At 36.7% G+C, this 14405-nt stretch overlaps 1 protein-coding gene across 1 annotated transcript in view; it reads left to right on the top strand.

The window, feature by feature from the left end:
- LOC106126505 (uncharacterized) overlaps positions 1–6005 on the top strand; it is a 13099-nt gene extending 7094 nt beyond the window's left edge. The window contains exon 8 of the mRNA XM_013324215.1: positions 5887–6005. Coding sequence (XP_013179669.1) covers positions 5887–6005 — 119 coding nt within the window. The remainder of the gene's footprint in view (positions 1–5886) is intronic.
- The last annotated feature ends 8400 nt before the right edge of the window (positions 6006–14405 follow it).

The raw sequence follows: 14405 nt of genomic DNA, 5'->3' as shown, positions 1-14405 counted from the left end.
GTAAATAGTCAAAGTAAAGTGAGGTTCACAGTCGGTATTTCACATTAAATGGTTGTTTTTTTTGTCTTATCAGAATATCGCTAGCACTCAAATTTGTTTGCTAATTAATCAATAAAAATGAAAAAAAATTAATTTATTCTCATAATGGATTCTTATGACAGTTGTATATGCTTTTATTATAGCATAATAATAAAATTGCTATGATATGTGTTTTTATTTATTTATATAATTTTGTGTAAATAAATACATAATTAAATTAATATTTTCAGACATTGTTAGTTGGAATCCTTTGGCGCGAGTGGCGCGCTTTTCTTACCAAGTCAAATGTCAGATTGATTAGTGAGGTGACGTAAGCGCCGATATTTTGGTAAAGCTAGTGTTGTGCCGATGCACCGACACGGTGTCGGTTTTTCTTCACAATAATATACAAGAGATTGTTGGTGCATGTTGCAAAGTAAAGCAATCTTCCAGTTACTGGAACTACATAAATAAAGGTGATTGTATTGACTATATTACAATGATACATGTATAATATTATATATAAAATGTTATGTTTTCATTGTTTGATTAATATTTTTTTTGTAGTTGGATATATTTTCAGATTTAAATAAATTCTGTGTTTACAAAAGGGTTATTATAGTTAAATTAAATTCTAGGTAATATTATACATTACAATTGGCCAAAGTATAAGGCAATTAATTCAAGGTTTGAATCTTCTTTATTCATGTATAACTAATATAAATGGTGTTATACTTGAATTCCTTAAAAAAAAATTGACAAAACTTTAAATGAAAGTTAACTTTAGTAACAAGATATCATCGCTGAATAAAATTGCCCGAAAAGAATGGAAATAACAGGGCTTCCTTCTTCTAATCTCACGCTTTAGGCATTACTTATTTTGTATTATTTCCTGGTTTTACCTGTATGTAACTGTGATGTTAAGGCGAGTTGAAACTCCTATGCCCTAACGTGTAGCTTGTATGTGGGGACCATTGATGTTCATGTTCACGTATACTGTCACATTCTTATTTTATCATGCTATTTCTGTATTGTTCTTTGTTGCGAAATAGATAGATAATGATGGAAGACTAGTATTATTGGTTACTCGGCTGGTAATTGTCAGTTCCAGATGCCTCGATGGAACTTGAGGAAAATAATTACGGAGAGCCAGGTATGCCCAGGAGCGAGGGCCATGGTAAACATGAAGACCATCATCGTGACCGGCGACCGCTCAGGTTTAAGAGCGACAGTCGCGTCTTGCGTCCGCTCAGGTATGAGAGCGATGACTAATGTTTGCGACCGCTCAGGTTTAAGAGCGACAGTTGCGTCCGACGTCCGCTCAGGTGTGTGAGCGATGACTAATGTTTGCGACCTCTCAGGATAGAGAGCGACAGTCGCGTCCGGTGTCAACTCAGGTGTGAGAGCGACGGCATAGATTAAAATCCGTTCAGGTGCGAGGGCATTGGTCCAAATTCGCGAATGCTTAGGATAGGGAGCTACGACAAAAACCAAAGCTTACCCCGATGCAAGAGTGCAGTGTGGCGGGACAACCCAAATTCTCAAAATATGTAAATGTGTAATAAAATAACTGAATATCGATTTTATAAAGATATTCAAACTATTGATTTATTGAAATTATATTTAAAGAATCATATTATTTGGTACTGGACCTTTGACACAAAGGCGAACCGTGTGTTAGAGTTAATAATTATTACAATAATGTATAACTGCAAATTTTTGTATAAGCTGGAATTAAGAGACACCAAGGGTGCTGCATAAAACAGCAGCAGGAATTAAAAAAAAATAACCCCGGTAGCAGTCGAGATTTTCACGGTAGTATCGTCTGGATGCTGATTATTGGAGTGAGTTGGGTAGAGACGCTTCGTCCATATGGGAAGTCGACGCCGGAGCCTTTACTAGACTAGAGATTGGCACATGATAAACTTTAGAGAAAGCAACTTTTGTCGAATGTCTTATTTTGATTTGGATTTAATTCCTAGGGAATATGCTGAACTTAAATACTGGAATACTTTCGCAATATCTTCGGAGCATTATTGTTAATCGGATGGAGGATTTAAGAGTGTCGAAGATAGTGTCATGAAGTTACGCGAGCGGTAGGATTTAGATATAATTTGGAAAATAAAATAATAAAGTTAATAATAATTAACGAAAATGAAAATACTATAAAACGGAGGAAAAGACAGGTATTTGCACACCTGTATGAAGATTTGTTTACAACTCATTCATAACATAACATTATAGATATAAAAATTAAAAGTAAAAAGAAGTATAAAAAGTTCCATATGTATCGGAAACAGAGATGATGACATCTGAAAGCGAGCCTGGTCTTAGTAGCATGGATTATGGCCAGGTTGCGTCGGAGGGCGAAGTTTAAATTGTAACGCGAGTCTCGGTCAGGGTTCAAGGTGTATAGAACTGCTGGAGACATGGAGTTATATGGAGTACAGCCGGAAATAAATGTCGTATATTCCGAGAAGAATACGAAGCGAGGAGTGGTCTTGGCCCATTATCGATAACCTATCGGATGGTTGAATTAATCTTGGAGAGGATACGTTTTTCGTGCGAGTACAATTTGAAAATTTAAACAAAATAAAAGTGTAAATTGATTCAGTGCTGCATTTTGTAAATCTTAAGTTATGATAGCTCATAAGAGCCATTTTACATTTTTAAACTAATTCTTAGGTGTTAGACGCTTTCCGTACCACCTTTGGAAATGTTTGAAGCTTACACAAAAAAAAGATTCCCAAAAGCTGGATTGGATGCTGTATAGTGATCCATTTGCTACAACTAGTTTTCAATGACGTGGCAATTTGGATTTCTCTGTCATGAGTATTGATGGATGGTGCATGAAAGGTATACAAACGATATCAGACTTGCTGGTGTTGAGTTTTGACAGAAAAATTTTGTATACAAGACAAGCAAAGAAAGCTATGTGAGCCACGGTCTTCTAGACAAGACCAAAAACCTAACAAAACGTGAAATACACATAATAATCAACATATTTTAGTCATTATAATTAACTACAAAGTTTATTATCGGAAATATATGTAAACTAAAAAAAAAGTTAATTAAAGCATGTTTTTATCTTAAAATATATATCATTTCAAATGAAAGGAGTTAAAATGTCAAAAAGTATGGTATACAAGCCAAGACTGCCAGTGATGCGACGCGCGATGTATTGAACTGATTAAAGATATGTTCATAATAAACAAAAAAAGTTTTTTTTGTGTTCGAGCAGCGCCAGTGATCGAGAAATTGAGGAGTAAAAGATTAGCGCGTTTTTTTTACGTTTTGTAAGCCAACGCTTGACCACGATCCCACCTGGTGAAGTGGAGATTTGGTCGAAAGATGGTACGCGCTAGCTAAGTAAGTGCCTATTCACTCTACTATGGTTTGGGCATGTTATGCGGAGGCATGATGACGATATAAGCAAAAAAAAAGAAGTAATGAGATTGAATGTGGATGGCTACAAAGGTAGACGAAGACTAAAAAAATCTTCCATCTCTTCAACATTCAAAGACCCTTGTCTTGCCCAGTCAATACTGCGGTTTGATGTTTATCATTAAAATATATAATATATTTTATTTATGTATGTATCAATACAGATATTTATTGCCAAACCTTGAGGAGCGTGATAAGAAATACAATATTTCACGACGCTAGCTAAAGTTTTGATGTTGAATGTGGTTAACATTTCTTTTTGTTTCTAAATTAATAATTTAATTAGTCCGTCATCACCAGATGCACTACAGACTCGGTTAGGCTTGGGCCTGATCCAGAAAATTACTTAAAGTCAGTGCCGATATTTTTGAGATCTCAACCTATAACCTTCCCAATTGCGTCTTTTGCATGATCTACGTCCAGAGGAACCAGAAAGTTGACTTTCCCCTAGAAACTCCGGTGCTCTGCAGTCACTTATCTTCTTTTGGTTCTGACTTATATGGAAATCGTCACCCTTTATTGTATGCCTGAATCACAATTTTAAACTGTAGAATAATTTAAGAACTGAAGAACAAGAGAGTTGAAAAGAAGAGTTGCTTCTGAGCTGCATTCCCAGGTTTCACAAGTTTAGTGGAGGTGGTTATCCAGGTTCCGGTTCGTTCTTTGCTGAAAAATATGCTTGCCATCTTGGATCAAGAAAAAAACGGTCAATGAACGGATATGTGTGGACCGCCGCGCTATGGATTGCAGGACCAGGATAGTGCGCTGTACTCTCCTCCGAATTGAAGACCAATTGTACCGGTTTTCGGCCATCAAGGTTTTCACTTGTCTGGATCTGGTCTCTAGTTTTGCCAGGTATCAATAACTGAAGAGTCGTGCTATGGAACTGCGTTCATTGATCAGTTTAAATACGATCGAATCCTGTTCGTGTTGGTGAGCGTGTCGTCGAACGTCGTTTTCAGCAGACTATTGATGGAATACTGTTCGAAGCCAAGATTTGGTGTGGATGTTTCGTTATCGCTTCTATGGATGTAACTGAGGAGTTGCAGTGGTTGGTAAGGTTCTGGAGCGATTTAGTGGCGGAGGAATTGTCGTTTTTTTTTCCGCTACGCTGTTTATTTTCTTGACTAGGAGTGCAAGCGAAGTTCATTCTGGTTACCATGGAACCGAGGCTGTATCAGAGTTTTTTTTTTTAAACCTATAAACCAGCGCGAACTGGATGGATATCTTGACCACTGGATACTTTGGAAGATTAATTAAATATTAGGTTTTATTAGAAGATCAGTAATGTAATCTTTTAAAAAGGGATAAAAGAATAATCATTGCGTGGCAGTGGAGCCCTGTTTCTCAAACGTGGAAGGAAATGTTGACTGAATGACCGCCGGAGCATAATTCTACGGTGGTGCGTGTAAGGGCGAATTAGCTGGCGTTCGTTCGAATGTGTCAGAGACCAGGTCGCATTTAGCCGCGACCCAGTTGAGAGAGTTGAACTTGAATTCCTTACGTGTGTTTATGTCTTGGCTGTCGAGGATGGGAAACAAGAATGGATCACCTCTGTCCAGTTATCCGATGAAAAGTCGAAGACGATTAAGGCAATGCTTTAAGATTCAGATTTAATTAGATGTTCACAACATTCATAAATAACCGGATTTATTGAATTGTTCAAGATGATCATAGTAAAGAGGAAGGAGATGAATAATGAAAATAAAGATCTAACCTATTTATATAGGTCGACCTAGTACAAAGCCAATGTTCAAATTTATAAAGTTACTGTTCGATTTATAATTTCATATTTAATTGGTAACCTATTAGTCTAGTTTAATTAAAATAACTAATAGTTTTTTTTAAAGTTGATGTTAAAACAGTTAACGATTGTGATCGAACGATGTATTCTATATGTATATTCAACAAGTGTTTACAAGCGAAGGGACTCGCTTTTAGCAGGAAGGCCGAGCTGTAAGCCATTTCATATATTCTGTAATTCCTTAACGTAAAACGTTATTTAGTCTATGCTATAAGTCAATAACACTTTTGTTTATTTAATATAACAACATTAATCATTTGTATTACGATCCAAAAGATTATTTAAATATTTGATTCTCAAATATAAAATAGAAGTATACAACTTATCATGTTAATTATCTGACTGTATTTCGTTATCGTAAATTAAAAGTATTGTAATTGCTCGTCTGAATGACGGCCATGTTTTTCTGACATTCGGGGAATGAAAATGACAATGTAACAGCGGTGTTTTTGAAAAAGTTGTTGTTTACAATTCTAAAGGAAATATATGAGTTAAAGAAGACTATGTTTTATTTGAAAAAGTATTCTCCGGCTGTGACTCCCACATGATAGTTTACAATCAATATTGATGTCGTGTATCGAGCTGTGTGTATGAATTGTAGGTGTAATTGCATGTACAAGCAGCGCTCAGCTCCGCTGCGTCAGAACAAAGCCCTGTCGATGAAGACAGCTCGGGGGCATGCGGAACTCTCTGCCCACCTCCTCACCTCACTCCTGTCTTCCGTGTCAATTGCTGCTAATGTAAGTAACTTATGATTGAAAAGGGATGTCGTTGTCTATTTTAATTAATACTAACTTAAATTCATATTTTTATGTTTAAATTATTATCATATAGTAGTCTTAATTAGCTGTAGCCCACAACTCCACGCGGGATTAAAAAAAGCCTAATTAGTAGCCTGCGTGTTCTTGCAGGGTATGTTCATTTCATCGAGATCATTTAAGCTGTTCTGGTGATACCTTCCAATAAACATCCATCCATACATTCTCATTTATCATATAAGTAAAACAACCAAACAATACAAATAAAGTGTATGTAGATTCCTAGAAGCGCGAGCACTTTCTTAACTTTAATTAACAGTAATCATAATGAAGTAGTACTATATCGTGTTCAGAACTGAGATGAGAGCAGATTAATTATAAGTTGAGCAGTCAGTACTCGGCGCGGTAAGCCTGAGCAATGGGTGAGCAACGGGTGAGAGGTGAGTGATCAGCGGTGGAGTACTCGTAGTCGCGGAGCAGTGGAACTTCAATTAATTAAGCAATTTCCGGAGGCAGTCGCGCAGACACTGACTCTGATTTAATTAACTTTGCGGTCCATTAGTCACGCTCATTAATAGTTTGCTCTCACAATCATATCGATTTCCTGCACATTTTGTCTATAGACGAGGGCAGATACTGCTCGGAACATTTCTTGGAACTCTATTTGTCTATGATATAGTTTGTACAAAAATATTACACGAAAATTTTGTTCCTCAATTTGTTCAGCAACGATGTCACCGAAACAGCCGCGTCATCAATGGCTTCCCTTTTAGACTCGGGGGAGAAAACAAAAATTTTACAATACAATGAAGTAACTTTCTGTGTTAAAAGGTTTCGATTAGTTACTTTTTGATGGCATTCCGAATTATTCATTGTTTTGAAACGTTTTTTTTTCATTAACTTCAATAATACAAGATGATTTGTTATATTATCACAACATTTCAAAAATATACATGATGTTGGTTTCATACTCCCCAGAGAAAAGAAAACTATCTATAAAGATTACTTCTTCAATACACAGTAAATCTTTTCCAAATAAAATGTACTCCGGTAAATCGAGAAACTGTTTCTATTTTTCGTAAAATTGTAAGGTTGAACAGTTCCGAGCGTTCACGTATTGCGGTCGGGCGTATTTTTGGTAAAGGTCTGCAGCAGCTGGTCTCCGCGCACACCGCAGCCGCGACAAAAAAAATCCTATTTTTCCCTATGAATTTTACAAACACAAAACACTTTTTTAATTCCTCTTATTTTTTGAAAAGGTGATCTGGTCTGGTCTGAATCTGAGGGCCTAGTTGGTGACGTTACCAACACAATTAAATTTAGTTATTCTTCGTGATAGACCCGCAGATCAATTCTACTTTATGCCAGGCACAAATAGAATCGTGAACTGCCAAATAATTACGAATTATATTAAGAATAATAAAATGTAATAGTAGTAACAAGTAGCAGAACTGCTCTAGGAAAGGAGACAAAGATTTCATAAATTCCGCGCTGGCCGTGCAATAAATTCGGCCGAGATTTATGAGTATTTTCGTCGGAGCATCGCTTGTCGTGCGCCCGCAGCGCCGCCCGCTTACAAATAAATATGTATTCCTTCGCGATTTATTGCGCCCTCAGCGCGCACATTATTACGCAACTTATCTCCCTAAACATTACGATTTACAAGTCTACTTGACATCTCCGACGTTGAATGGGTTGGTTTTGAACCTCTTGACATTCTATTTCTCGACATTCCAAATACAAATCGCCGCAGCGGTTAGGCCACACCTCTATTGCCTCTAACATATAATTAAATTTAATGTGTTCGACAAGAATTAATTAAACAATTTCCTAGACTCTCCCCTGCATCCGTCCGCCTTCAAGCGTTGTCTTGTATTTAATCAAGTTTACGGGCCACCGGCCGCGCTGATTATCGGTTTGTTTCGGAATTCAACTGAACTTTTCTTAAAGGAAACATTTCGACGTTTACGGTACTATCTATATATCTAGACAAGTATCACCACTAACGGAAGGGGAAAGAAAATTGGAAAAGTTCTTTGTGCGAATTAACGGCGAGCTTTCTGGTTTACTTTGATGTTTGCTTCACGCAACGTAAAATATTTTACGTGTTTATATTTTGTTGAAATATTAAAGGATATATTCTGTATCAATTTATATTTAACTAGAAACAGTTCGCTTTTAGAGTATGTTTACACCGAGTTTAAGACGATCTAACTTGAAATCCTTTACTGGTACTAACTACTTAATCATGCATTCCAAAACACTGCAGACTGCAACACGAACTTGTAGGTATTATGTAAATCGGATATGTTTAGAAGGGAATACCAAATGCAGCGTGTTGCACGTGGCTTATGTGAGATCGTTATTTGAGTTGACTAGTGGACCCACACCGCGGGACTTTGTTTACACACCGTGTTGTGCAGCCGGTGCGGTGTGCTGTACACGGGCCGCGGGCAGGCGGGCGGGCGGTCGGGCGGCGGGGGAAGGGGATGCGGTTGGTAGAATCATTTCATGTTAATAAAGGCATTAGCTGTTTGCCTGTATCAAACACAAATCAACACAACACAACGCACATGTAGCGTCGGTATCAGTAATTATTTTCATATTCAGTTCCAAAATATATATACTCTGTGCGCTGATATAGCTTATTAAATAAATTCAAAGTTTCAAAATTAAATACTATTTTGGTTAAATAAGTTGTATCTATGTAAATGTTCTTGCATGAAAGAGGAATAAAGAACTTTAAGGAATATAAAAGTGGCTTCAAAAATGTAAGAAACTTTTGCAAAGGCTCCGCTCAGGACTCTAAAATCTCAAGAAAAGTACATTTGTGTCGGCGTCACGCCGCGCCGCCTGTCTGTCTGTCTGTCTGTCTGTGTGTCTGTGTGTCTCTGTGTCCGCGGCCGCAGGAGCCATTAGTGCTGAATGCTTAAACACCATTAAAATTCATCCGCATCTCCTTAACTATTGAGAATTATACAGTCTAGTTCCAAGCGCAAGGGGAAAAAAGGTTTTTTAAAATTTCAAACTTCAAGCAATTGACGGTTACTCAGAAATGTTTTGTGTCTGTTGCGAACCTTACCGAAGAGTCGCTTATGAATTATGAACATCGATTCCATTTATTACTTTTTAGTTTTCTATTGAATAATTTAGAATTTAAAACACACATGCGTTTTAATGTTATATCTTGTACTTAAAAAAATACTAAGCATAATTTTGCAGACATCTTTCGCATTTTCCAGAGCACTTGACTCTCGAGACAAGCGTCATGTCCGTCGGAAGAGCCATTAACGTACTGAATGTTTAAACTGCATTTAAATTCATATCCTTGTCTGTAAATGTGGAAAAAACTGCCGTGTACGAATATTATTAATATATTTTAGTCATTTGGACTAAAATTTAGAAGTTAAGCAATTTTGTAGATGCGCCGTAAACCTACATAGGATAGAAGAGAAGACGCACAGAAAAAAGGAAATTTTACCTGCCTACGAGGCCTGTTGCCATCCTGCAACATCCGAGAAGAGTGTGGAAAGGCGAAGAGGAATAAAATCCTTCCGGCAAGCAGTTTTCAATCTACGCTTGATACTTTGGTTACAACGCCATCTATCGGAATAGTTAAGAACTACGACAGCATTTGTACACTTCCAAAATTGTGGAAAAACAAAAAGAACAAAAAGATTTGAACTTTTTAATAGTAGATGACAAAAATATTTTTTATTCTGACAATCTACGAAGAGAAATTAAATTAACTTCTGCGCAATCAAGTTCATTTGTTGAAAAAGTTCGTCTCGTGCTATACGAGCACACGAGTTTCATTTCCACGTATTCAATTTGCTCGTAATTCGTTATAAATTGCAGCTGAAGCAAAAACAAGATTAATTACAAATTTAGAAATACATTCTTAACTTAATAAATTATATTTAATTTTGTTTTTATAGTGCATGATAATTTTGAGTTGCGACAGGAGTTTTACATGATTTTGCTAATATTTAATTAAAAGCGAATAATTATCGAAAAACAATTATGATTCGTTTTATAAACGGTCAAAATTAAATGAATAAGGATATTTAAAAATTCCTCATTTCATCAATATCCTTTTAAAGTTGCGTTAAAATTCTAATTTGTTTAAAACAAAAGCATGGCCAAGGGTTAATCCTCGTGGAAAAAGCCATTAAAGAGTAAATTAATGCCGAATTGTTAATGGAGAGCATCCATTTTGTTGACTTTCTAATGAATAATGTTTTATTAAATCAACTTCTGACCGATCTTACTTTGTTATACCATTTCTCCTTTTTACTTGTATGAAATACAGTACATAAAATATATACAATTGTATATAATTAACTTCACGTCGTACTTGTTTCCTGAAACATTTCTACTAACGTATGTGAAAAGTTGATTGTGGTTATAAATTTATAAAACAAGAATATTTTTACCTGTATTATAAATAATGATGGTAAGGAATGATGCAAATATTTTTACAGAAATGTATAAATGGTTACCAAAAGGACATTCCCTAATGGATGTATTAATTTTAAATCACACAAAACGGTTCGCTATCAATTCTTGTCTCAGACCGGTAGGTTTTAAATATTCAAATGTTGAATTGAAGAAGCGTGTTGTGTCCTGGCAGAGCGGATTTATTGCATGCAAATACGTAAAATAGATGGAAATAAGATTTATTAATTTGAGTACCCACTGAAATAAAATAGTAAGTACCACAGAATTCTATCAAACAGAAAGTTAAAATGTTGGTTACGGTATGATGCGATGCGGTACGGGGAAGGGGCGAACTAACAAGATTAGGCTGCTTCGTTAGCGGTGCGGAGACGCCAGCATTTCTCGGTAGCAACGTCGGCGGCGAGCGGCAACTGCGAATGCACAATAACTACTCTTTATTTATTTTTAGATACACGTCCAATTCTCATTTGGATTTCAAAACACGTATTTTGTTTTCTTGTTTGTCAGAAAAATATAGCATTAACAATCAAGAATCTATCAAAATTTAGCAAAATTGTTTCATGTCTTTCAGTACTCGGTGTGCGCTTTACTGAAAAATTGAGAAAGGTTTCTTTCTTTGACTATGTTTAGATACACCAAAATATTCCGTATTATTTCATATATAATATGCTCATGTAATAATTCAACAAGTTTTTTTTTTCGTTATTGACCCTGCACCACCATGGACGCAAGCGAACTGACGTAAAACGCACAATTTCATTTAAGCGACATATATTCCAGTCATAAAATAAAACAAAAGCTTTGGAATTAGAAAGCGACCGCTCGAGCTAATGTTACGTATCCATTATTCATCGGACGGCAAATGAATTAACTTTCCCAATGAGACGCGGACCTCGTGCTCGTGTGCGCTCAAATGCTCTCCCAGCGGTGTTTGCTTTGGACCGACCTTTGAATTTTGAGCAATTATAAACTGAGAAAAACGTTTTATTTATATTTCATCACATTCCCTAAAAATATGTCTTAGTCTACGGTATTGTATATGCATGCAGATGTTTATGAATATCTATCTAGTATATTACGGCCGTCTTATTCTTATTATGGACTTGATTTTCTGCTAATGGTGTTGTAAGTTTACAAGATACAGCAGGGCAGCATCGGTCGTGCGGACACCGACCTTAACTAAAGATTTACTAGAATGACAAGAGCACGTAAGCACAAGCATCGACTTGGAATGTTATTACATTATTTACTGATATTAATTGTTACATATAGACGTCGTAACGTTGTGCGAACTCCCGGCCTCGTTTAGTATATCGCGCATATATTTTGTTTTACTTTACTGCAGGAGTCGTACGAAGTTGTATCGTTGGCAAGCATTCAATGAGTAATGCCAACGGAAATAAGAGAGTTAACTCACATTCAGAACCGGAGCCAGCAGACAGCCGGCAGCCGGCAGCCAGCAGCCGGCAGCTGACACCGCAATTGAAATAAAAAACAACTTGCGGTTGCCAAACTGATCATCGTTAACTTTACACGCAGAGAATGTTGATGTGCTCCAAAACACAACATAACTTGAGACCAATGTCTTTGTGAGTTCCTTGCTAAGTTAGTTAATCGTTTATAGCAGTTTCTCGCAAATAGCAGTTATAGTGAATTAAGTGATATTGATTGATTCAATTTTCGAGCTTCGATAAAAGATTTAAACGCCTAATTGAAAAGGCGTGTCGCGGTCTGCGGCGCTTAAGAGCGAGGCTCAAGCGAGCACCGACACGACGCGATAAACTTCTCTGAACTTCAAAACTTCCGAGAAATATTTTAATCGTGAAAATATTGAGATATTTAGACTAAAATAATATACGAAGTTAACTCGCATGTGTTTGGAGATAAATACATTTTAGTCCATGATGGAATTTTATGTAAATAACAGATAAACATGTTTTTAAAGTAAATACCTTATATGGTGTAAATCCTAAATAATTATTCATTCTTCTTATGTCACATATACAAATAAATGCATCTTGTGAATGTGAGTTTACTTCCATGTCACTTCTATACATCAACGGAGTTTCGGAGTTCAAGTACGAATTATGTTATACAAAAATAGTTAAATAAATGGAACATTGCTTCGGCGGCTCCTGTCGCAATTGCTACAATACTATATACAAAACTTTAAACGGAACAACATGTTATTGTGTCGTTTGCCAAGAATTGGTCAGACAAAGCGCTGGTAAATATGGTTATAGTATGGCGTGAAGACAACTTTTGCATCCAAAGGAAGTGTGGGAACATTAACTCGCGACGGCGCCGGCGGGGCCACGGGGTGCCGGGTGGGGCGTCAGGGGAGGGGTGCACTCGTTAATAGTTATTACGACTTCGAAACTGTTTGATCGTTTCAAATTTTCTTTCATGTGTTTCTCTGGAGTGGAAAATTTATTGCACAGACAAGTATCCACATCCATATTGTTAATAACTTAGTCAAGTAATATTTAAGTTTAATCCTGAAATCTTGCAAATAAGTAATGGTACATGAGACGTCGCGCTAACTTAGAAACCCATAGTTGCTAAGTCCACAATTGTATGATAAATGTTTTCCCAGACTTCAAAGAAATCAGTTCAGACGCAAAAAGTCGTAGAACTTCGCCACAAAGGTAGCTTTTGAATGTTATTGTGTGGGCGCGGCGCGGCGTGGGCGCAGTGGAGCGGAACAGACAGCGACTGCCTGCCCCGCGCCCCACTGCACCCGCCCCGCCTCACTCTGCCGGTGCGCTTGAATACCAATTGATGTCGAAAAACTGTTGTTGTTTTCTATCAATTGTTGCTTATAATTAAAAAGGTTAACATTTACAAATAGAATTTATAAATATTTTCATGAGGTAGCGATGTGCCGAAATAACCGCGTCGTGATGATTTATAAAAACTTCGAGGGTTGGTGATAATGGATGTATGGAAATTAATTGTCCGAAAGTCGAGAATTTAATGGATTTTAAAAGGTCAAAATGAATGTTAAAAATACAAGTAAATAATTTCCTCTGGTTGAAAATAATACAAAGAGAATAGATGCGTGTAATATTCACAAAGGCGGCGGCGCGGTGATGGCAGCGACCGGAAATGCATTTCACAGCAATATCCGGGCGCGCACGAGGCGGGGGCAAGTCGCAATTGCTTTTAGCTAGAAGAACCATACACGGACTGATTCAGGTAATCTTTACTGAAAGCGAGCGGTCGCAGTACCGGCTACATTGTTTACGTCGCGCCAGCTGCATCTCAGCGCCATGATTTTAAACTGTTGTTGATATCTTTTGTCCAGTCCGTGTATGGCGGCTCTTAGTTTATGTTTGAAAATGTCTCGTCTAACATTGTAATATTAAAAACCTACTAACCTTTTACTCGGAAATTACAAAATTAAATATGTCTACATTAAAACAAATATTTACACTTTTAATAATAACTTTAAATTTGTTGATAGCGTCTCTAATTGTAGATAAGATTTGAGAATGTTCCTACAAAGTAGTCCAGGTGACGTCACGTTGTCATAGCAACCTTTTCACCTAATCCTCGGCTGCACTGTTGTTATGCGCAGTATTAAAATGATAAATAATACTTTTTAAATTACAAATACAGTAATAATTGAAAGTGCTTTTGAGAATCAATTGACCGAAATAACGAAACAAACCCCGAGTACATTTTTATAAAAGAATAGTACTTGTGCGCTGCGGGGCGCTGCGGGGCGGGGGCGCTGCGGGGCGGGGGAGGCTTTGTTGCTCCCTCTGATATTATAATTGCCTCTTTACATTTTATAACGAATGAAAAATAATCCAAAGAGCTTTCGTATATAATATTTATAATTTTCCATAATACATAATTACGATAAGAAAATTTATATTAAGTCAAATACGGTTTATTTATTGTTAATACCAATA

Source organism: Papilio xuthus, unplaced genomic scaffold (genome assembly GCF_000836235.2).
Source record: "Papilio xuthus unplaced genomic scaffold, Pxut_1.1 DF824992.1, whole genome shotgun sequence".
NCBI classification, from domain to species: Eukaryota; Metazoa; Arthropoda; class Insecta; order Lepidoptera; family Papilionidae; genus Papilio; species Papilio xuthus.
The sequence above is the reverse complement of the archived record's forward strand: the minus strand, read 5'-3'. Positions and strand labels throughout refer to the sequence as shown.